Source organism: Copadichromis virginalis, linkage group LG2 (genome assembly GCF_057382275.1).
Source record: "Copadichromis virginalis isolate Kocher_CV1m ecotype Utaka linkage group LG2, C_Virginalis_male_GT1.1, whole genome shotgun sequence".
Taxonomy (NCBI): Eukaryota; Metazoa; Chordata; class Actinopteri; order Cichliformes; family Cichlidae; genus Copadichromis; species Copadichromis virginalis.
In genome coordinates, this window is record NC_140619.1 from 33,683,725 (window position 1) to 33,707,796 (window position 24,072).

General features: G+C 40.0%; 2 protein-coding genes across 5 annotated transcripts; both read left to right on the plus strand.

The window, feature by feature from the left end:
* Positions 1 to 529: 529 nt before the first annotated feature.
* Positions 530 to 8,957, plus strand: LOC146717799 (uncharacterized). Its single transcript, XM_085431134.1, has 12 exons — positions 530 to 767; positions 2,205 to 2,251; positions 2,336 to 2,494; positions 3,706 to 3,856; positions 4,889 to 4,939; positions 5,128 to 5,205; positions 5,697 to 5,753; positions 5,885 to 5,944; positions 8,126 to 8,190; positions 8,279 to 8,408; positions 8,497 to 8,561; positions 8,651 to 8,957. The coding sequence occupies exons 2-12, from the start codon at positions 2,229 to 2,231 to the stop codon at positions 8,853 to 8,855; spliced, it is 1,044 nt and encodes a 347-aa protein (XP_085287260.1). The 5' UTR covers positions 530 to 767; positions 2,205 to 2,228; the 3' UTR covers positions 8,856 to 8,957.
* A 740-nt stretch (positions 8,958 to 9,697) lies between these two features.
* On the plus strand, positions 9,698 to 23,178 carry LOC146717800 (sodium/potassium/calcium exchanger 3-like). Of its 4 annotated transcripts, none has more exons than XM_085431136.1 (17): positions 9,699 to 10,251; positions 10,472 to 10,570; positions 12,104 to 12,180; positions 12,292 to 12,366; positions 12,778 to 12,862; positions 14,392 to 14,495; positions 14,571 to 14,645; positions 17,469 to 17,494; positions 17,590 to 17,643; positions 17,739 to 17,875; positions 18,152 to 18,321; positions 19,358 to 19,625; positions 20,560 to 20,726; positions 20,816 to 20,930; positions 21,008 to 21,120; positions 22,139 to 22,204; positions 22,385 to 23,178. In XM_085431136.1, exons 1-17 carry the CDS (start codon positions 10,143 to 10,145, stop codon positions 22,493 to 22,495), a joined length of 1,851 nt encoding a protein of 616 aa, XP_085287262.1. In that variant the 5' UTR covers positions 9,699 to 10,142; the 3' UTR covers positions 22,496 to 23,178. The 4 variants fall into 4 exon arrangements, with proteins under 4 accessions (XP_085287261.1, XP_085287262.1, XP_085287264.1 ...); XM_085431142.1 differs by having other exon boundaries at positions 9,700 to 10,251; positions 18,152 to 18,240; XM_085431135.1 differs by having other exon boundaries at positions 9,698 to 10,251; positions 14,392 to 14,645.
* The last annotated feature ends 894 nt before the right edge of the window (positions 23,179 to 24,072 follow it).

The following is a 24,072-nucleotide window of genomic DNA, read 5'->3' on the forward strand; positions in this document are numbered from 1 at the left end:
TGGAGTTTCCTGCACAGCCATCTGAAAATAACTGAAAATATCCCGAGTTCAGAGAAATGCATAAACTGAAAGGAAGGCAACAGTAATTCAAATAATTACTTGTTACAACCAAGGTATGCAGAAGAGCATCTCTGAACTCAAAACACATTGAACCTTGATGAAGATGGGCTACAGCAGCAGGCGACTACATCAGGTGACAGGAAACTGAGGCTCACCAAAATAAAACAATATAAGATGGGAATAATACTGGTATGGCATGCTGAGACTCCATTTGTTCTGTGACAGGGGATATTCTATTACCACTTTGGGATGAACTAAGCATTTAAACACCCACAGCCTGCCTCTGGCCATGTCCATCCCTGTGTGACAGAAGTTTACCCATCTTCTAATGGATGGTTAACCACAAAGCTCAAAACATCCAAGACAGGTTTCTTGAACACAACACAAACAAATTGTCATATTTGTCTAATATTGAACTAATAATTGCAACTGAAGCAAGCAGCAATATCTACCAGAACAGTTTACATTTATTCCACATGGCAGCAACTTTTCTGATCCCTTATAAGCAGTATCAGTGAGTCTTACAGTTATACTGCTATATAAATTTGTTATAAACTAGATGGAAATAAGCGATTTGATAAAAGTGCCTTCATTGTGAAGCCTGCCCAACTAATTGCTGCCATGGTAACCAGCTTGTATGGAAGCTAGATCCTTGGTAGTTAAGCTAGTGTGACCAGGTATCCAAGTAGCAAAGTGTTCATGTGCTGGTAAGGTTTTTAGCTTGTTAGTTTTATACAGCTACAACACCACTGAAACACTTTTACACTTAAGCTCTGCTAGAAATTGTCTTTATTGCACAAAGTTGAATTTTATTTAACTAACGCTAACTGAAAAAAAAGCTGGCCATTAGCTTGCACGTTTTTACCTTGCATTAGCCTTTCCCCCCCTCCATTTTAGTACGTTTAAACATTTATGTAAAGTTACAATAATGCTTGCATGTGTGTCTGTATTTAAAAAAAAAAAACTTAACCATTTTGTAAACGACAGTTAAGTTCTCATAACTTATTAGCTTTAATTATTCGCATTTAAGTTAACCGTTAGCTAAGCCTGAGTCTGTTTTTATTCATTTTCAAGCTAATGTGGCCTTAATCATACCTCCATCTATATTTACATTAACAGCAAAATGTCATTCTACTTAAATGTGTGATGTCCTGGTCTTGCCTGCAAGGCCAAAACAAATATGCCTCATATGAAGCATTTCTGGTTCAGTCATGTTAAAAAAAAAGGACTTGATGCAAAAACTAAGTTAACTAGTTAGTTAACTAACAAACCCTTACTATAGCCATAGCAAGTAATAGGGCAAGTAGCAGCCAGGTGCTCCAAATGTAAATGATTAACTTACCTTAAGCAAGTACCAGCACCTCTGTAAAAGCAGGAGTTCAGGCATTTTACTGGGCTGAAGCATTCAGGTGTGTGTTAACACAATGCCTCTATCATCCCAGGAGTGGACATCCCAGCATATTCAAGTTCAGATTGTGCAGTGCTTAGTGAAACTGCAAAAACTCAATCTCTGCAAGCCTCGATTAGCATATTAAATGTTAAAGTTCATGACAGTATAGTTCTGAAAATAATGAACAGGTAGGCCTTCTTTGGAGTCGTTACCAAGAGAAAGCCTCTTCTGTAAAAGTGTCAGCATGGCTTAGCTTTAGTACATCTGAAAAAACAATGATACTTCTTTGAAAAAGACAAGACCAAAGTGAAGATACTTAGACATAATGCACAGTGACATGCTGTGTTGGGCAAAAGCCAATATTGTAAAAGACTGATAAAGTCACACTGGAAACAATTACTTGTATTTATTACTGCTTAAGGTGGGTTTAGTTGAAACTTTCTTTTTCACATGACTGTAGTGGCCTAGATAAATTAAGTAGATCATGGTTTTTCATGGCACAAAATTGTCTTTTGGGAGGAAACCACACATAAGCACAACTTGTCCACATATATTTTTGTTACTTTACCTAATAGAAACCTGTGCATTTGCTTGTTCTTTCTTGCCAAAAATGTATTTATGCTTGAATAAATAAAGTCTACTTGAAATCTAGTTGAAATCTAAATTACTTTCAACACCATTCACTTCAAAAATATGTATTGTGGCTTTGTCACTATTTTATATGAATTTTGACAAAAACATATGTTGATCACAGCAGGGTAAGGAATACGCCAACTCAATGGATGTCATAGAGGAAAACATGTGAGTGATGCTTAATGAACACACACACAACTGGTTGGACTTACTGTGCAGCATATGACCTTTTTCTGTGATGTGCATGTGCAGGTCACCAAAGGAGATGCTTGAGAAAATAGCAGAGCTGGAATACAGTCAGAGTCTGCTGAGAGATCAAAATGCTGACATGAGGAAATTGCTCGATGGTGCAGATGATGACATGGCAGCACTGGGTTCGGAGAATAAGTCCCTCAGAAAACAAGTTGAAACGTAAGTTAAGACAGATTACTGTCACGAGTTGATTGTGGAAGGGTCACTTCCATTTCGTCTCCCTGCCATTCGGTGGCATTCAGTTGCAAGTGTCACATGTTTCCATATTTTGGCTTCCAGTAAAACATTGTGGTTTATGTTTGTTTGGGAAAAGTCTGAAAGAGAAAGATTGTTATCTTTGGCCCTGAGGACAACAGCAGTGTTTCTAAGGCTACGTTTACACTGCAGGTGAAAGCGCATCAAATCCGACTTTTCTGACCCTATGCAACCCATATCCGATCATGGTATGACAGTTTGAATAGCACAGATCCGATATTTTCAAATCTGATCTGGGTTACTTTCGTATGTGGTACTGAATCTGATACATATTTGATGTTTTAGAAAGCGACTGCTGTTTGAATGGTCATGTCGCATTAAATCCGTCTTTTACGTCACTCACACAAGACAGACGCCAATTATCAGCGCCGGAGAAGACATCGCGAACGCTTCCTGGCCATCCAGTGTAGATGTTAGTGAAACTGTTGGGAAGACAACGTTGGAGAAACGTGAACATTTTTATTTGTACTGTATAATCTGCAGATTATGACAGAAATCTGCAACTATCCTTTGAAGCACCGCTCCTCTAAAACAGCAATAAGGATCATTATTAGGCCATATGTAAATAACAAAATAACTTTATAACTTAAAACAAAATTGGGAAACGTAAAGTCCGAAACAAGTCTTTATATTAAGGGCCATCAGTCAAACAATACTGTTTGGTCTGGGTCTAAACAGAGCGCGTTGTGTGTGATGTCTTCTTTTGCGCATGCGGGCCGCTTTGGGGGCCGTGAACGGTTCACACTAGAGCGCGTTTGCTGTCACATTTTATTTGTAGTGTGAATAACCAGACAAAAAAAAATCAGATTTGATCAAAAAATCGTAATTGAGCATTACGACCTGCAGTGTGAACGTAGCCTAATTCTTGCTTGGAATTTAATGAAACAATCCAGTACGTTATCAGGTTGGGTTTTTAATATTTTACTAATTTCAGATTAATCTTGCTGTTTTATTGTTGCCTGTGAAATACTTTGCATCTTGCTGTTAGATCTCCTTTTTTTGTTTGTTTTTTTAATTTAAACCTATTATAAGTCAGTTGTTATTACTGGATAATTGTGCTTTTTTTTTTTTTATGGTGATTTTATTTATTAGGTTCTTTTTTTTTTTTTTTTTAGCAATGTGGTCAGAAGCTTAAAACTGTCACTGTGTGTCTCCAGCTTGGAGAAAGTTTTCCAAGACTTGCAACAGACTGAAGCGGAGCCTTGCATAGCTCTGGAAGATGACTTCGAGGCACATAGACGGAATGAAGAAAAGATCCGTGAATTGGTTCGTAAGAAGTGTTTGAAATATAGCAGAGGAATTATCTAATCCCCAGCTGAATTTGTAAGTTTGCTCACTTACAGTGAAATAAACAGTGTCTAGTTTTTATGGTAGTTTCATTTTAATGGAGAGATGTGAGCCAATTTGGTACATAGATTACAGTCAATCAATAACAGACTTATTATATGAGTAAAGCAGTCCTATCCTCAGAAGCAATTTCTTTGGTTCCGACACCCGTAAGGTTCCCCTGCTCAAGCAAGCACATCTTAAGTTTGCCATGGAACAGCTAAATGATTCAGAGAAGGTTTGGGAGAAAGTGATGTGATCAGGTGAAAGCAAAATCGAGTTCTTTGGCATGAACTTGACATGCCGCATTTGGAAGAAGAGAGATGATGACCCAATGAGCACTATCTCCACAGTCAGGTACAGAGGTGGAATCGTTATGCTTTTTCTGCTAACAATACGAGAAGTCCCTAAAGTCATGGAAGAGAACCCCCTTCCATGGATGGGTTTTCAACCAACGACCCAAAACAACAATATGAAGCATGTTAAGGAGTAGCCTATCAGTCCCATAGAAAATCTGTGAAGGAAGCTGAAGCTTTGATTTCCCAAGCAGCAGCCAAGAAACCTAAAGGATTTAGAAAGTTCATGTAAAGAGCAGTGGGCCAGAATCCCTCCTGACATGTGTGCAAACCTGGTGGTAACTACAAGAAACATCTTCAACAGTTTCTCCACCAAGTGCTAAGTCATGTTTTATTATTTCATTCAATGGCACAGAAATCAATTTACTACTTTTATGTAATGTGTTTTTTTCTGAATAGTTGATTGTCTGTCTCTCTCCATTAAAAAGAAACAACCATAAAAATTGGAGACTTGTGATTTCTTTGCCAGTGAGCAAACTTACAAATCCAGCCTTGGATCAAATCATTATTTCCCCCAGTGATATTTAAGCTTCATAAAATGTAGATGTAATGTTGCACTGATTGCTGGTTTCTCCCAGCGAGTTCACTTCAGATGAACCTTCATGTTTTTGTGTAGGAGAAGGAATCCACTGTGATGAAGAAAACATATGAAAAGCTAACTGCAGAGGTAGATATGCATTACTTTTCACATTCAGTAACAACTTTAAACACTCATATTTTATAGTTTCAGTGTGCAGTGATACATGCTTATTTATCTTGGATGAATTTTGCTTTTGGGTTTCAGTTTTGACATCTTAAGTTTTGCAGAAACTTGGAAAGCTGTGTCTAAATATAAATATAATTTATTTTTTTTAGCTCAAAAGCCTCCAGCAAGAAATAGAGCAGGACAAGCTCTCACTGAGCAACCTCAAGTCTGAAATTCAGGACTTGAAGGTAACGTTATCAATTCCACCATGGTTATAGCCACCTCGATGTCACACATTAGTAAAGTTATGAAGCCTCCAACTGAGTGTTTTTCGTTGCCTTATTATAGTTTTGAAACTGAATGTGGCAAACAAGGAGTGTATCTGACTGCAAAAACAAGGACAGCCCATTCTTATGTGATTGACAAGTTATTTAAAAACAAGAATACTGTGCATAATCCTCTTTTTTGGCTCTAATAATGTCCATAATAAACAAAATGAATGTTTTTTTCAGAATGATCTGATATTAATGAGCTCATAAAGATCCCAGAAGGGTGTCATATCATAGATCAAGGAAGCTGAGTGCTGTTTTTCCACAGTCTTCTATATAACCGGAAGACTTTAAAAAATAATGCAGATGTAAAGAACGTCCACATTGGTTTCACTTGACAAACCTGAATGACATGAGTATATAGTATTTTGATAATCTTCTTTTCTTCTGTACTTTGTATGTTTTTTTAGTTTAAAAGGGAAGAGGACCAGTCAAACCTGGAGCACAAGGATGAGGCTATTCAGCTGGCAAGTATAAGATCAGCATCGATGTCAATACAAAGCAGTGACTGACCAACAGTTTTAGATTTTCTCACAAACATTAACAGTAAAGATTGTCACAGTTCTCTGTTGTTTATTGTTTTACCATTTCTTTATAGATACACTTGCAGTTGAATCAATTAAGTGAAACTGTGGAAGAGTGCTTCAACAATATAAAGGTAAGAATGTTTTATCCATTGATATCTAATCAAACATTAAACCAAAAAAAGTATAATTTATGCAATTTATTCATGTGATGCAACTCTTTATCACATGGATTTCAAACTGTGTCAGTGATTAGCAGACTGTTGACAAGAGAGACATTTCCTTTGTGTGATGATGTGCGAGCTTGCATTGGAGCTGTTGGGATCTGCAAATGCACAGTTGTATGTAAAAGTCCGGGTACTCTTTGGGCCTTAATTGACTTGTTGACAGGTCAAAAAGTGCCATAGTTGAAAAGACTGTCAGGGCATCAAAGGGAAGGCTTTTAAAAAGATCAAAATACCTCCAACTTTCAATTGTCTGACAAGTCACTGAGAAACGACAGTTAAAAGGAACTCTGAAAGTCAAGACAATATCTGCAAGGCTTAGAAAACTTTTAGCTAAAACTGCACCCCTGCTGTGCAAGAAAGGAAAACAAATCAACGTCATGAATTCAAAAGAGCTGCTGGAAATTTTAACTGACAGAGGAGAGTTGGTGCACTATTTCACTGTGCAGTTCAGATGTGCAAACACAGCCTGCATGGAAGAGTCCTCCAAAGGAATCCTTACGTGCAGTCACTTCACTAAAACATCTGGATAAGTCAGAGATGCAGTGAGATAGAAAGTCTAGCCAGAATCATCAAGTATATGTTTGGAAGAAAGAAAAAGCAGGTCTATAAGAAGACTGTGAACTGTTGAGTATTGATGCAAAGCAGACATCAGCTTTCATCACAGAATACCTTATTAAATGAAGTTATGTGGTTACAGTTGCTTTCAATACAGTAAGAACAGTAACAGACTGAACTAAATTGCTTATTATAAGAAATAGCTCTAATACATACAAATAGCTCAATAATAAATATCCAGAATATTACAGAGATTATTATTTGATGTATTATGTGATTGATTGGAGTTGTAAGCTGACGCTTTTGGAGGAGCTCTCACAGTTTTATGACTTAAACATCACTGAAAGTCAGCGGGGAGATCTTAAACATGCTGTGTGCCTGCAAGCCGAGCGCACAGTTAGTAGTTGTGGGTCACAATTACTGTTTGATTTAAAAAAAACTCATCTTAAAGTCTGTTTGGTGGAGGGATTGTCTGCTTCATCTTCAGTGTGAGAGTCAGAGATTCCTGAAATGTGATACTGCATTTGGAATCAGTCCATAGGCGATGCTCACAAAGAGTCCCCACTTGCCAACCTTGAAACCTCAGAATTAGGGAGACATTCAAAAGGGCTGTTGGGGGTATCCAACAGCTCTATTTGCTGGCCAGAAACAGCGGGGGTATCCAAATTGAGAGGCTGCATCCTCCTCAGGACCTGGCCTTCGCAATCTAAGTGGGCCGGGTCCTCCGAAAGCCGGGTAGGCCGGAAGTGAGCGACTGTGAAATTGGACAGTCTAGCCTTCAGAATTACATCACGAACTCTGTCAGTGGAGTGAAATTCTTCCGCCTGCTCCTTGCTATCTAAAATATAAACTTGACGCTGCCATAAATTCTTGACCATCTCACACTTCTGTTTAATCAGTTTTCTGTTTGACGTTTATTCAGCTGTGTGAAAACCCCGGAGGAACCCTCCCGAGGGATTAACAAAGTTAAATTGAATCTAATCTAATCTGATAACTTTAATCTCAGCCAAACTGATTTACTCACGAACAAATAAAACACTGAAAAAAGTCCAACAATAGCAGTTTTAAGTTATCAAAGTGACTTATATATCATGTTTAATCTGAGTAGTGAAAGACCGCGGGGGTTGAAAACGATGTGACGGGTGCCGATGTGTCTCCTCGGCTCAGATATTTGAAGTTTACACAGCTACATTCTCGCCTGAAAATATGTTAAAAGTTTATTTTGTGACCCAGAAAGAGTAATAGGAGTAATATTAAAACTAAGTAGCTGCCGCCACAGTTGGAAACTGGAATTGGCTGGGCCGCGCTATGAATTCTGCGATATATGGTTTTTCAATTTTGTTGTCCGGGTGGAAAATCGGGAGAAATTCGGGAGAATGGTGGCTCCGGGAGATTTTTGGGAGGGGCACTGACATTCGGGATTCTATAGGAAAAATCGGGAAGGTTGGCATGTATGCCCTTGTAACATTTGCCCAATTCTGACTTATAAACTTTTAAGGTGTTTTACTGTCTGGCCCTGTGTCTGTGCTACAGGACCTCAGGCAGACAACGCAGGAGCTGAGTAAGCAGTTGGAGGACAGACAAGATGAGGCCACATTGTAATCCTCACTCACAGATCCTCTTGCTTTAAAAGATTACACAGTATAGTGGGAGAGCTCATAATGTACTGCGTCACTCTGTTTTTAGTGACCTGATGAGAGAGAAGGAACGAGTGCTCAACCGCCCTCTGTCCTTTGCAGAGGAAATTAAACTGCTGGCCACAACAGCTGAAATGAATACCGGCATGACAGACTCCACAAATCATGGAAATGTAGATGTCTGTATGAAGTTCAATAAAATAAATACAAACTAGAGAAACTGAGTTAGAAATGCTACATTAATGATGCCTGCTACACTGTCTGCAGGAGGAAGCTAAGACTGAGGAGCTGCTGAAACCTCATCTTCCCACAGTTAAGCTTCAGTCTAAAAGGTACTCAGATAAGATTTTGTACGTGATGGAGGCATCGTATTTCATTTTCTCGCTCATTATTCTCCCTCTTGCTTCTCAATCGTGTAAAGATGCCCAGGTACCTTGGAGAAAGCCATCTGGAGAGTGGGTTTCTTTATGCTGTGCATCTTCATTCTCATGATTATAGCCTTTGTGGCTTCAGGATGCTTTGCAGGAACATCTGACTTCTCTTCCATCACCACTTTGTGGACTAGCGCCCACCTGATGTTACAGCCCTATTGGAGTGTACAATATAGGGCCTTGCCTCCCATTTGAGCTTAACTCTCCCTCTGGTCTACTCTTGTATTTTAGTATTTCTTTTGTAAACATGAGTTCAGAAAACAAACAAATAAAGCTTCTCATGATGCATTAAGCTGCTTCAGCCTCAGGGTCTTGCATGAGCTTGCTGATTGTCTATTGCACTGTTATGACATACAGAAACGTCTAGATTCTAAACCAACAGCATGTAGAGGCTGTGCTGATCAAAAAATCAAATTTGCAAAAGCAAGTGTCTTAGCTACAGAAGAGGATTAGGGCCACTGGGGGGGGAAAAGTGGGCACGTCTTTTTTTTTTTCCAGAATTCCGAGAAAAAGGGCAGAATTCTGACTTTTTTTCTCAAATTAAAGTCAGAATTCAGAGGGGGAAAAATCTGAATTCTGACTTTAATCTCAGAATTTTGAGATTAGTCAGAATTCTTTAGTCTCAGAATTCAGATAAAAAAAGAATTCTTACATTAATTTCAGAATTCTCCATTCTGACGTTTTTCTGAGAATTCTGAGATTAAAGTCAGAATTCTGTAATCTCAGAATTCTGATTCCCAAAAACGAATAAACTATGGATGTTATGGCTCTCTTTGCAGTTTGCATCTTTTTTACTTTCACTTTTTTTGTTTTTATCTCATTTCATTGTCTTATCATCTATGTTAAGTTGCATTGCGCATATGTCTTTATTCAACATCTTTCTGATCTTATCTTATTTTTGGACCTTACTTCACACAGAGGCTTTACTCCCTTTAACCTTTTGAATTTTCTTTTTTAATCGATGAAAAAAATATATATACTTTTGGAAAATATTCTCATGCACCCCACAGAATCCCGGTGCCGCGCGCTTCACGTGACACTTGAATCATTGCTTCGTGTTATCAGTATTTCACTCGCGTCGCCCCACCCAGCTGAAGGCGCTCTAGTCTGTAGGTCCAGGAAAAAAACCCTCCTCCCCGACGGGAAAATCATAAACAGCAGATCAGATTTAGATCAGGAGGAAAGACGGGATATTATCAAATAGGCGCTGGCTGATGATTCATTGTGTGCAAGTATCCGCTGGATGTATGTGAAGCGTGTGGATGCTGCACGGTTAGTGCTGACTGACTCCCGGAGATGCTGTGGACAGGCCGAACCTGTTTAACATCCGCTTGCTTATTGGATGGAGCAAAGAAAGATAGACAATAAATCAGAATAAGAGATCAACAGGCCAGTTGTATTCGGTCTGAGAGCAGGAGTCCGAGGAAGAGGGGCAGCGGCATGTTCTGAGCGGAGAGCCGACGAGCGGCGGCAGCAGGCGGGATGAAGGCTCCGAGAAGACCGAGGCAGACGCGCCTCCTCCGGCGTTTCTGCGTCTGTGGAGTCGGTCTGTTCGCAGCCGCCTGGATCTTTCACTTCTGTGATGTTACAGGTGCGTATAAAGACTCTGATTTAAAGTTGTCTTAACCACTCCTATACTTTCATTATTTGCTATAACAAATCAAATTGCAGTATTAAGGCAAATGTCACGTTGTACAGATTATTTTAGCGGGATACTAGTAAAGAAACACATTAAAGTTACATAAAAGGTTATGTTGAATTTATATCCTCAAATAGCTTAACTGTATTCATATGTGAATTACTCTTTTTAGACTACCATAGACCAACTGTGGATCACAGCAGCTCCTTATTCAAGAGGGAGCTCATCCAGCAAAAAGAAGACAACCAGACTGGGGGTGCTTCTAGATCTGGTGAGGTGCTTTACCACGTGTTTGTGTCTTTCACATACACTCTGTTTATAGACGTGCATGATGCGCCAACAGGAACATTATCTTTACAAAACTTTAAAAGTCTAATTGCATCAGTGTGTTGAGCTAGAATGAGCTCAGGTTTGGATAACCTGTGTACAGTCACCGTGACCTTCTGAGCCCTTGTGTGTTTATGGCAGTCAAAGTGTGCAATCTTCGTTTATCTCCTTAAATCAAGAACTATTTCCTCTTGTGCATTCCTTTACTCCTCTGGTCCACCTTTCATTTCTTTAAATTTAGTACATATATATGTTTTAAAAACAGTTAGGTCTTTGATGGTTGCTAGGAAACTGAGTTTGTGGTTTGATATAGTGTGCATCTGGAGCTGTTCAAAGTGCCCGCTTGTGGTATTGACCCGCTGATTAGTAACCTCTCATCAGCCGCTCTACCATTGCTTATGCATGCTTGGATCTGTGTGGCTGCTTGAGATTTTTACAGAACACACTGAGCTGTATTCAGTCAGAATGAAGTTCCTGCCTCACGGAAATATAGTGCAGATCAACTTAAAAGCTTTGTTCAAACTATCATATTTCTATTTTTAAGAGCATCATGTGGTTTCTGATGCTAAAAATATACAGTTTGATCATGATCTGAATTAAACCAACATCACGCCATTTCTGCCTCTTAGGTGTGATTTGTGTTTGCCTCTAACTGCACATTGATATCTCTTTCACTTTTAAAAGCGGTTTAAAAAATCTGACGTACAGTTAAATCAGAAAACCTTGAGGGGAAGTCACTTGGGAGGCTGCTTTTCAGATTATTGTTGCGTCTGTATCATGAAAAAAAGCTTTTTAAATGTTGCAGTGAGCTGTGGTATTTATGAGCTTATGTGCAAGACAGTGCAGCCAAGCAAAGCAATCGCTTTCTGCTGGGAGGAGAAAGGCTGTGACGCATGGTGACGCTCAGCCAAATTAGATGCCTCTGAACTTCAATATAATTGGAATTGCTTTTAGAAGAACTGACAAAGAAAGTCAATAAAACACTTGTTTTTGGATGGCGTGAGGGATAGTGTGAAGTCATAAGAGGAGCATGGAAAATACAGCTGTAATGCAATTGGACTCCTGGTTGTGTGACTTTAAACTCAAGCTGTGTCTAGACAAGATACAGGATACATTCAACAAACTGAGATACGCCAATTCTAGATCTGACGCATGCAAGGATAAATGCCCGCAGGTTCAGGGTGGAGCTGAGTTATAATTCTAATCACAGCCTTCATTTAACCACCTACCTGCGGCTCTTCTCTGAACTCCAAGGGAACAAATCCTCCTTTAAAGAAAGTGTGTTAAAGTCACTGTGAGTTAATTTTGAGACATGACAGAAAATAATCTTCAGATATCAGAAGATAAAAGTGCAGGTTTTAGGGAGTCGTGTTTAAAATGTAATGTATTAGAATACTTGGTAACTGGTTTTTGTTGTCCAACACTGTTTCCTAATTCCACATGTCATTAGATTACACTCTATCCATCTTTTCCCAAGCTATCAGTGAGTTTCCTGAAGACGTCTTTACTGTGGATCAAAGGAGACAGGGTGCAGTCCTCCTTCATGTTCTCTGTGTGAGTATCACATCTGTCTGAAAGCCTGCGTTTGACATAATAAAATGCTGTATTTTCTCTTATTTTCATCTTAAACCAAATCTTCAGTAATGCGTTTGCTGTATTTCTCAGGCTATCTACATGTTTCACGCACTGGCCATTGTCTGTGATGTTTACTTTGTGCCATCACTGGAAAAAGTGTCAGAGGTACGATGCAGAAATCTATAATGGCTGAAAGTAAAGTAATACTTGATAGTTTCCCATTCTACTCTAGGTATTAAGTAAAAAAAAAACCTTTAAAGGGTAAGAAGCGAGTGTATTTTCTTTACTGGCTGTAATTCATCTCTAAAGACATGAAACAATAGTGTGTTAGTCTATCAGAACTCTCTGTTTAAGCCTTGTGGTATTAAATTATAAACTAGTGTTCATGTTCATTGGACAAATGTAACCTTAGTTGATGTTTTTCTAGTAGTTTTTGGACAGCAGTAGAGGTCTTTGGCTACGGCAGGCTCTGGATAAACACACCGTATTTATTAGGATCAATCCTGTGACAGAAGAATACCAAATATGACCATCCTCATCCTTAAGCCTGTTTAATCTCCCCTCTCCATCCACTAGAACCTTCAGCTCAGTCAGGATGTTGCCGGGGCAACCTTCATGGCAGCTGGGAGCTCCGCCCCTGAGCTCTTCACTTCTTTGATTGGTCAGTATCCCAGTCAGTCATTCCCTCCAGCTGGTTAGATCAATATTTCTGCCATCAGTGCTCCAATTAGAGGCAATCGGAGAGACAATGTCTAATCAGGACAGAGAAAAGTGCACATAGGGAGCTAGCAGTGATTAATTTTAGGCATTTATCATTAATCATAGATGTCAAGAAGACAACATTTATTTTTGCTTGATGGTTTATCATGTCACTGTGGGGCAGGGTTTTTTTTTAATCATTAACAGTGTTTCAGTAAATAAACTTTCACTTTTTTTAAATAAGATAAAAAAAAATTAAATAAAATTAAATAAAACCTTTATTTTATATTTTGGAGTTTATGTTCTGATTTTTCCTGCTATTCCAGAGTCTATAGTTCTATGTTTACTTAACTGTTTTCCTAGTGGAGGGTTGTGTTTGTCCGTGTATTTTGTTTTCAGCTCATTATTCCAGCCTCCCCCTGTGTTGTGTTTTTATTTTTTAGTGTGAGCTTTCATATCTCTGTGTTTAGTTGGGTGCTGTTGTTATTTTTACTTTGTTAGTTAGTTGTCTCTTGTGTCTTGTTTTGAGTTTCACTCACTCCCTCTTTGAGTAAACAGTCCTGTCTCCATTGTAGCCTCTGTCAGATACTCTGTGTGTTCACTGAGTTAGTCTCTGTGTTTTTAAGCTGTGCTTGTCATCCCCAGCTCTGTTTCTTTGTTGCCTTTTTCTGGGACTTTCACTCTAAGCTTATTGATAAGTACGTTAATCTGAGGCCAGGTCGGTGCATTAAGCTCAGACATGTCAAAAATTCAACCAGTTCAAAGGAATAAACGTTTCCAAGGTGAATATATTATAAGATAAGATGTACGTTATTTATCCCAGATATGGGAAATTCTTTTGTTACAGTTAAAAAATTACGTTAAACACAAACAAGCATATACAGCAGGTCAGTAAGTGTAACTGCTTATATAATAATGTTGCCCATACACTGTGACACTACAGTACAATAATTAAATACATCACTTCTACATTTTTCCTTTTAGCATTATTTTCTTCTTCTTTTGCACAGATAAAACATATCAGATATAACTGTCTTGTATCAGGTATTGCAGCATCACTGTAGCACGAGCCATTGTTATTGTTAGCAGTATATTGTGATATTATTGTATTGTGACTCTGATCCTTTATTGAGACTAACTACTAACTACTTTTTTCTGCTTTTTCTGAAACAAATGTTGACCTACAGTTTATAAAAATGAAAGCCTTACTTCTAAATCAATGTTGCCTTTGGAAATGTCCTCAAAAACGGCCTCTGATACAATATATTTTAATCTTGAAAGAAAAAAGTCTTGCTTTGACTTTAGTTGACTTTAGGCAATAAGTCGGTAAATATTACAAAACATGAAAGACATCAGGCCAGCCCCTCTGGGTGTCAACTGACAGATGAATTACTGTGTTTATCTTCTGTTGAGAAACTCTTAATTTGTACACTGTTGCAGATAAAACACGTGTGCATGATTTCAGTTTGATCTTTCTTCTTCTGGACTTAGCCGTGTTTATCACAAAGGGTGACGTGGGCGTGGGAACTATTGTGGGATCAGCTGTCTTTAACATCCTGGTTATCATCGGCATCTGTGGCATCTTTGCAGGACAGGTACGCACACTACAGAGCACCCCTTGCTGCCTGACGGAGTCTTCACAGTGTTTCATGTTTCCTTTCTCTCTGCAGCCCATTGCTCTGAGCTGGTGGCCTCTGTTCCGTGATGCTGTTTTCTACATCCTCTCCATAGTGGTGCTTATTCTGGTGAGAAATCTCTACAGTACAAAACTCAGTACTGATGAAAAGTCCTGAAATCCTTTTGAACTGCCTTGAAGATATCAAAGCTTGGATGGCTTTGAACTTTTTGAGTTTCAATGAGAGTAAAACGGAGGTGATTGTATTTAGACCTAATAATATTTCATGCAGCCCGCTCGTAAATTTTGGTTTTCTAGGGTCTTATATCAAGCAGCGTGTGACAAACCTGGGAGTCATTATGGACTCAGATTTTAAATTGGACAAACATATTAGTTTGGTGTTGCGAAAAAGCTTTTTCCAGCTGAGGCAAATAGCTAAGCTGAAGCCAGTTTTGTCAAGACGTGACATGGAGAAGGTAATACGTGCCTTTATTTCAACACGGCTTGACTACTGTGATGAACTGTTTTTTGGAGTCAGCCAACGATCTCTTGCTCGTCTTCAGCTCATTCAAAATGCTGCTGCCCGCCTCTTAACTGGTACCCACAGCTATGAACATGTAACACCTATCCTGTCTTCTCTTCATTGGCTTCCTGTTCATCACAGAATTAATTTCAAAGTCCTAACACTGGTTTTTAAATGCCTTAATGGTCTTGCTCCCCCATACCTTTCCGAGTTACTTCAGCCTTATATTCCTTCACGGACCCTCAGATCAGCTGACCAGCTGCTGTTGGTTGTCCCAAAATCAAGGCTTAAACGTAGAGGAGAACGAGCCTTTTCAGTTATGGCCCCAAAACTTTGGAATACGCTGCCTTTACAGTTTTTTCTGATTGCTTAAGCACATTTTTTGTAACTATTGGCTAATTTTGCAAAACTCTTCACACAAATAAGAAAACCTGTCACCCAATCATGAAAACATTGTAGTTCTCTTGCAAAAGCAAACACAGCTAGATTAACTCTTCACACCTTCGTAAAAATGGTGTTTCCGTATCAAACAGTACACACAAGCCATCATCTACTAAGCACACAATGCGCCAACTGCACACTGATGGTATGAATACAAAACACATCTGGCTTTTGCTTTCTCTGTGCACAAGGTAGGCTATGTCAGTTTGAGCTCATACTTCTGTCATAGATCCATAAGCATAGAGGGATCCAAACTTCAAGTACTGGTGTTTATTCAAACACATCAAAACAAACACAAGTGTTTATTTCCAAGTATAGGATTATTTGCAATCGCCATAATGACTATATGGGTTACTTGGTCTGCAGTGAACATGCTTCCTCTGCCCCAGCATCTGGTCATCTAGCAATTCTGTAAAGTACAATTTCAGTATTTTTACATCAATGGTATTGGTGTGTTTCTCATTGGCATATGGCAGTGCTACAGATCTTAGTGCGAAGTGACTGTACTCACCGATTCTCATTTCAAAATGTCCTTATGGTACTTGCTACAGTGTAGCGGCTCGAGTTAGGCTGGACCCGTTGGCCAGCTACCCTCAGGGTCATTCCACGGTTGACGACATGGTCCACTATTGTAGCTCTGATGTCATCGGCAATTCTATTTCTTACTCTTCCTACCCTTCCTCTCCCCCCTCCTCGTCTTCCTCTTGCTCCTCCTTGTCCTTGTCGTCCTCTTCATCCTACTTCTTCACCTCCACGTCCTCTTCCTCGGCCTCCTCTACTTCTCACTCTTTCTGCTCCCTCCATTGTACTCCGCACACACAGCTTACCTGTATTATAGTGCTTAGGCTGATTGCAAAGTGAACTAATTATCTAAAAAAGTTTTCACATGTGAAAGTGTGCCAGACAGTTGGCAAATTAGTGTTAATGATAGCCATACATGTGTATACTTTTGCTAGGAGTGTGTTGGAAATTTGGTAATTGAGTGTTGTGCAGTGAATTGTGCCTACAGTTTTGCAAAGTGTGTGTTACAAAATTGCAAACTGAGTGCAAAGCAGTTTTTGTGCTTTTAGTTTTGCAAACTCAGTGAGTGGTTTTGCTATAAGTCTGAATAGTTTTAGAGATTGTGCTACAGGAATCACAGTTAGGGTTTAAGCAATCAGAAAAAACTGTAAATATTAGACAGGCATCTTCGTTTCCTATTTTTAAAATGCTTTTGAAAACACACCTTTTTTCGATAGCGTTCAGACTGGCTTGAGTTGATATGGTTTTTATGTGTTTTATTATGTTTTATGTGAGTGTCAGTGGTTGTACCTTGTGTTTTACCCTGTGTTTCTGTGCAGCACTTTGGGCAAACGTTTTGTTTTTAAACGTGCTATATAAATAAACTGGATTTGGATTTTGAAATACTCACCGTTATATGTAACATTATTCCTACAATTGAAAGGAAGCACCTTTTAGTGCAAGAATAAAAGCAAATGAAAGATGACTCTAATGTTAAACTGGTGCATCTAAAGTATATATTTTAATTGATAAATCAAGTAGGATACAAAGTCACGGCTCATACTCTGGTACACTGGTAATTCTCCATATAACGTGTGTTTTTATCGGTACTTTAGCAGCCCTACATTTGCTGCACATCTGCAAGCCCTTTTGCAACCCGCCTCTACTCCAGCTCCACCTTTCAAAATCTGTAGATCAGATTTTCATGTGTGCACAGTGAAGGGCGCCAAATAATTTTTTTTTTAGTTGTCTGATTTAACTACTATATAAAGTATAGGGCTAACAGTATAGGAAAAACTACACACCTCCTGTATTATTACAGGACATTAATATTGGGGTTTTTTGGCCAGTTTTTATTATTTCTCATTCTTTATAAAACAATCTTTTGCATGCCTATACTGCAACTTCTCGCAGTGAGTTATGGTTTAAATATATTTCTAAAAAACTAATTGAAGTTGGCATTAAAGTTTCCTTCTTTTTTTTTTGCAGGTGATCTATGATGAAAAAGTCCTGTGGTAAGACTGTGGTAAACATTTTTTGCAGCCAGTGTGCGTTGGATGATTGTGTGGGTATTTGTGAATCTGTGGTGGTATTTGTGTGCATGTTTCAGGTGGGAGACCATCATCCTGATCTCTATGTATGGACTCTATATAATCATCATGAAGTGAGTCTTTGCTTCTGCTCATATTTCCAACCTAAAGCCACAACATGTTTTATACGTACCACAGGCAGCATCTTCATGTGTTGTGCTTTGTGAAGGTTTAACAGATCTCTGTGCTGCTTGGTGGAGAGACACTGCAGCAGGGCAGGTCAGCCGTGTCTGAGCGGTCTGCGACGGACGACTGCTGTCGGAAACGCCGGAGACGGCGACAATGACATGGTGCCGCTGAAACCAGGTGAAAAGGGTCGTGTTTGTACATGTGCTTGTACATCCAAAACAGGAAAAAGTTTGCCAAGCCTCTGAGCAGCATCCAGCAGACCTAGTGACACAGTTTAAGCTGTCAGTATAAGGTTCTTGTGTTCCCCTGGGGATTTCCAACAGGCTGAAATAGAACTAGACCATTTTGACGAACAAAAGTTATTCTCTACGTAACACTGTGTCCTTTTTGTCCTCCCCTCTTCTTTTATCTCCCACTAAACATTTTTCTGCTTTTCTTCCTTCTGTCTCCAAGACTCATGTGTGGTGGCCGGTCAGGATTCAGGGGTCGTGATGGTGGATGAGCTACTGAACTCGCACCCCCATCAACTCACTCTGTCAGAGGCAAGCCTCCGTCTTCTCATCACCCCGCATTTCCCCCCCTTCACCTGCCTGCGCATGGCAGGACGCATGGTCATCAGCGAGGTACACTGCACATGCTCACACTCATTGCATAACATCAAGCTGCCCTGGCTTTTTCGGCCGGCTTGGTGGTATTTTGGTGGGCGATCGTGGCTCAAGAGTTGGGAGTTCGCCTTGTAATCGGAAGGTTCCCGGTTCGAGCCCCGGCTTGGACAGTCTCGGTCGTTGTGTCCTTGGGCAAGACACTTCACCCGTTGCCTACTGATGGTGGTCAGAGGGCCCGGTGGCGCCAGTGTCCGGCAGCCTCGCCTCTGTCAGTGCGCCCCAGGGTGGCTGTGGCTACAATGTAGCTGCCATCACCAGTGTGTGAATGGGTGGATGACTGGATATGTAAAGCGCTTTGGGGTCCTTAGCGACTAGTGTTATACCATCTATGCAAATACAGACCATTTACCATTTTAATTTAGATTTAAATATAAACACTTCAATTCAGTGGTTTTCTTTTCTTTTTCTTGAAACCTAGAACTAGTTAGGGAGAAGTACACAGCATCAGCAGGAACCCAAAGCTGTGGTACTGGAATAAGAAGACACTAAATTGGTGCATCTATAGCAGACAAACTGGCAAACGGGGAGATGTGTACTGGCATATCAAACAACATCCTGTTTGCCATTGTTACACAGATGCCATCTAATAAGCCCACAAAGAAATCACACCAACACAGAGTGCAGCCTAATGCATAATATTAGCCCAGACACAAAAGCAGACAAGACCCCAATCTCCCAATCTGCTTCCTCACTCTCTCAGCTTTCTCTCTGTGATTGCCATTTCCAGCATCAAATTAAAGCACACCTGCCAATGCTATGCCTGCTCTCTCCATGCCACCCCCACCCCCACCAAAATAAAGCTTTCTAAATCCCCTCTGGTGAATGTGAAGACTTGTCTAGCTGCATAATCACTCTTCCTGCCAGTTCAAATAATCTTAACTACCTTCATTTCCATAACCCTGCTGCAGTGTTTCTCATGTGTTTCTGTTTTCTCCTGAATAAAGTTCTTTCTTTTTTTAAATTTCTCCTGACTTCCCTCACCAATCACCCACAGAGGCAAAGGCTGATTCGGGCTCGGGTTGGCCCAGAGGAAGGGGCAGCTTCAGGGGAGGAAGGTTCGGGAGCCAGTGGGCCTTGGGGGAGAGAGAATGGGACGGCACCTGAGGGAGAGAGACAGCCACCAGAGGGAGAGTTGGAAAGGGGTAAAGAGACAGTAGGGGAGACATGTGGGGGAGGACAGCCCAAGGAGCAAGAGGAAGAGGAGGAGGAGCAAGAGGACCAAGATGAAGAGAATGTTCCTTTCAAACCGTTTGTCCTGCCAGGTAAGAGCCGGCCTCACAGAAAGGCCGACTGGGATTTTGTTTTAATACTTGGATGTGTTTCACATCATTATGCTATAAAGGAAATCATTTTAGATGTGAGTTTATCCGCCTAACGTTAGATTGAATCTCAGGTATTGCATATGTTCAATACACAGTCAAATATATGCACCACCACCACACACCATCTTCACGGCAATTCACATCCAGCCGCAAAACAAGATTCCTCTTAAAAGTTCAATATATCTAAAAATTTAGGCCAAACTTGGTCCTGACACAGAAGTCAACTTTTTTGCTAAAAAAAACATGTCTATAGGGTAGGACTGAACTACGACACTTGAGCTAGTCAGTCTTATCAAACATGTCTTTTGGAAAAGCAAGAGACAAAACTTACTCTCAAAGTATCTGAAATGCACATGTAAGCCATACTGCGTCAAAGAAATACTAAAAAACACACACTTTTTGCTTTTCGCAATAACTAGAGTTTTACCCACTATGATGTTAATATTCATTACATATTTAAAACTCAGGAAACACAGAAAAAGATTAATCCTGAAGCTCGATCATGTACCTGGCCACAGGATGCCATTTTTTGCCATCCACAGCCAATTAAATCTTCCTCTCCACAGAAAATGCAGAGATGAGAGACTGTGTCGATCTTCTAAAAGGCTTTTTCTGTCGTTGGAATCAGCCAGAACTTCCTGCTTTGATAAATAATAATATAATTATTCATCAAGGCACTGTAGAGATAATCCTTTACAGTATTTGATAGCTGATGGAGTTAGTTAAAAGGAGAAGTCGCGGACACATCCAGGCTGTGCCAGTGAATAATTTAAGGGTTCAGATTAAACTGTAAGGACGCCTCTGGGCAAACTGGTGGGCGTGTGTGTGTTTCACCTTGTTTGTGCATTTCTGAGTGTTTTCATCATGTTCTCAGATGGGTGGTGTGTGCGTCTGAAGTGGCTGCTCTCCTGGCCTGTGAGCGTCCTGCTTTACTGCACCATCCCTGACTGTAACCTGCCGCGGTGGGAGCGCTGGTACCTGCTCACCTTCCTGTCCTCCACACTCTGGATAGCCTTCTTCTCCTACCTCATGGTCTGGATGGTATGATGCACATTCACACACACACACACACATTTGGTTTAAACACACACGTACACACACAGGCGCATGACCATTTTTCCTCTCTTAAGGTGACAATAATCAGCTATACATTTGGAATCCCAGATGTGATCATGGGCATCACTTTCCTGGCTGCTGGCACGAGTGTCCCTGACTGCATGGCCAGTCTCATTGTCGCCCGACAAGGTGTGTATTTGTGTGTTTAATATTTAATGAAGGAAAGGAAAATGAAGATGTGAACATATGATGTTGTTATGCTGCAGGGATGGGCGACATGGCTGTGTCCAACTCCATTGGCAGTAATATCTTTGATGTGCTGCTGGGTCTGGGCTTTCCCTGGGCGCTGAGGACTCTTATAGTCAGCTATGGATCAGTGGTAACACCAGCTGTTCTCTGTACCTCAGTTTCAGTTTTACTTTTGATATGTAAGCTAGCATAGCTTCAATATTACCATGAAATGTGTTTGACGAGACAAAAAAAAGTCTCTCGGCACCTGAAGAAAACTTTTGTAAGTACCTTACATGATATTCAAGGCACCTTTAAAACTTACATTTGTAATTGGACAATATTTATAGAACTACTGAATTACTCTTTCATTGTTAACTACCATTTCTTTTGATTTGTAACTGATTTGTAATGAAGAAGTAATTCAAAGCTGCTATAACTAGTATTTGAAGGTTACATCAGTGTTAAAATGTGAAGATTATGCTCATCCAGATCACTGTTCAGCTCTGCAGTCTTATTGTTTTGATTCACTGTTACTTCTCTCAAAACACTGTCTTTAGCGGTGAAAGCAGCTGTCGCTACAGCCCTCTGTAAACTGTTTGTTGAGGACCAGTAGCAGACACACACAGCTAATGTGTGTGTAAGGCAATGCACCAGAACCAGATATTTATTCAAGGAGTTGCAAGAGACCAAAAACTTTTTTCTGAGGTCATGGGCTCTCTTCATCCTTTCTTTAAGCTTTGTTCTGATTGGATGCTCCTCGCAAACAAAAGGTTTGAACAGCAGGTAGGCGGGGTTCCTGTGCTTGTGCTTGTGCCAGAGTTCTCTGAAACTACCAATTGTAAAGGCTCTCTCGTGGCATCATACATTGTGTTTTTGTTTTATTTAATTGCAGTCTGAAGCCTGAGTGTTTAGCTCACAGGGATTACCTGTACAGGTGCTGATCTCTTTATTTGAAATGCTGTCCACTGGAATGGTAAATAAATGACAGGGAGAAAGAAAAATCATACAAAATCCCTTTTAAACAGTGTGAGTTTTTTTCATTTAAAAATGAAAAAAAAAAAGCCCCAAAATTAAAAATCATTGGCCAAAACCAAAATTTGACTGTGAACATGTTGCAAGTGTTTTAAAACAGCGCGTTACACACTTCACATTGTGTGTCCTGTCAGGTGACGATAAACAGCAAAGGCCTGGTGTACTCAGTGATTCTGCTTCTGGCCTCAGTCACGCTTACTGTGAGTAGCTCCTGATGTTATAAAGCACAGATCAAATAGTGAGATTGTGTACAAAAACAAACAGACCACCCATCACTGTCTGAGACCATTTTCACTAACATATTTCGTGATTACACAACAAAACAAAAAGCACTTATTTAATTTTTCCCCGTGTGCCTCTTTCTGTCCGTAACTCCTCAGGTCCTCTGTGTCCATATGAACCACTGGAGGCTGGACCGCAGGCTGGGAGTCTGCCTCCTGCTGCTGTACGCTGTCTTCCTGCTCTGCTCCGTCGGTTTCGAACAGCTTTAGACGACACTCCCGTTACACGCAAACAAACGGCCCTCCTCTCCTGCTGCCATTATTAATGAAAAACGTACGGAGAGATGATTTATGGTTTCATTTCAAAGTGGCTTTCCACAATAGATAGTCGTTACTATGACACCGGCTGCCTACAAGCGAAATTGTTTACCTTTGATAAATGAGTCTTTTACAGAGTTTTGTACTGTAGCACTTCCAACCCGATGATAATGCACTGTCTCACAAGAAATGTATAAAATATGGAATTTGTATTCTGAAACCTAAAATATTATATAAGAACCCCAAAGTGTGTTAGTTTACTTATTATTACTGCCACAAGTAACCTCAACGAGCAGATGATTTCACATGTAAGTGTATATGGTTGCTTCTCGGTTTGTCCACTTATTTCATGTAAAGTTTTGTGTTTTCATCACGCCTTTGTATCTGTAGCTGTAAAAATAGCATAGCATGGCTAATCACGCTCCAGATATTTGCACTAAGCCACTGTTGTCTTGGCTTTGTATACAATGTAGGCCCCCCTCCTCCCTGCTAAAAGCTTCTCAACACAAAGGTTGTTTTAATTTTTCCTGAAACAATGAATATATTCTGCAAGATATTTATAAATGTCTGTCTGGAGAGAGTCCTGAAGTGTATGTCTTTGAGTTACGAGTGCAATAAAAATCTTTGTTCTGTGATGTTTGTCTTCTGAGGCTCGAAATTCTTAATCACACTTTTAATATTTAACGGCACTGTGACATTTGTTGCGAAAAAGATTAAAACATCTCAGAAGAGTTAAACCAAAGAGGACTAAATTTAAACTTGTTTTGAATGGACCCGAAGAAGCGGGAAAACCTACAGTAGTTCTCAGACATTTTCTGGCATTTCTCCACACCTTAATTTTTACAAATCATTCATTTCTATTAATTTACCCAGCTCTTGATCGGTGCAACATCATCAGCAAACTTTGGTTGTTTATTTTTCCTAATACTTTTATTCACCAAGATGGCAAACAGGCCAGATGGGCCACAGCCATGGTCAAAGGTGGAGGCTGAAATTGGTTTTTGGGACATGGAAACTAATTTAACTTTGTCCTGTCAGCAGTTTACCTGCTAAAGCAGATGACAGAAGTGATGTATGTAAACGCTGTTGCTACTTTAACAAAGTGGCGCTCTCGTTTTAGAATGGATACCGAAGCTAGGTTAAAAACAGTCAGGGGTGTTTACCTGCTGCAGTTCAGCACCATGGACAGTTCCACAACCGTCGGCTAATTTTAATGATAGGGAAAATGCTAATTATATGCAATATGATTTCAATAAAGAAAAAAGTAAAGAAGCAGTGTTATGGAGGTTTGTGACAGCATGCATAAGCTCAAATGCACTGAACAGGCAAACATCCAGTCTGACTTTGCTACTTCAGATTTGTCACCTGCAAATCCATGATGTTATTCTCCCGTTTGATAACATCTAAAAGGTGCTCTACTGGATTGCGATTGTAATGAGTGGTTGAGTTATTGCTGGCTTCCTATCACATTGAAGCAGTCTCCTCTGACCTCAGACATCAACAAGGCATTTTCTCCAGAGAATATGCTC

Coding starts and splice junctions, on each gene's coding strand:
- LOC146717799 (XM_085431134.1), top strand. CDS start 2,229: ATGGATGTCATAGAGGAAAACAT. Junction 5,754..5,884: donor AGGATGAGGCTATTCAGCTG/GCAAGTATAAGA, acceptor ATTTCTTTATAG/ATACACTTGCAGTTGAATCA. Junction 8,191..8,278: donor AGACAAGATGAGGCCACATT/GTAATCCTCACT, acceptor CTCTGTTTTTAG/TGACCTGATGAGAGAGAAGG.
- LOC146717800 (XM_085431135.1), top strand. CDS start 10,143: ATGAAGGCTCCGAGAAGACCGAGGCAGACGCGCCTCCTCCGGCGTTTC. Junction 12,863..14,391: donor GCTCTTCACTTCTTTGATTG/GTCAGTATCCCA, acceptor TTCTGGACTTAG/CCGTGTTTATCACAAAGGGT. Junction 20,931..21,007: donor TCTCATTGTCGCCCGACAAG/GTGTGTATTTGT, acceptor GTTATGCTGCAG/GGATGGGCGACATGGCTGTG.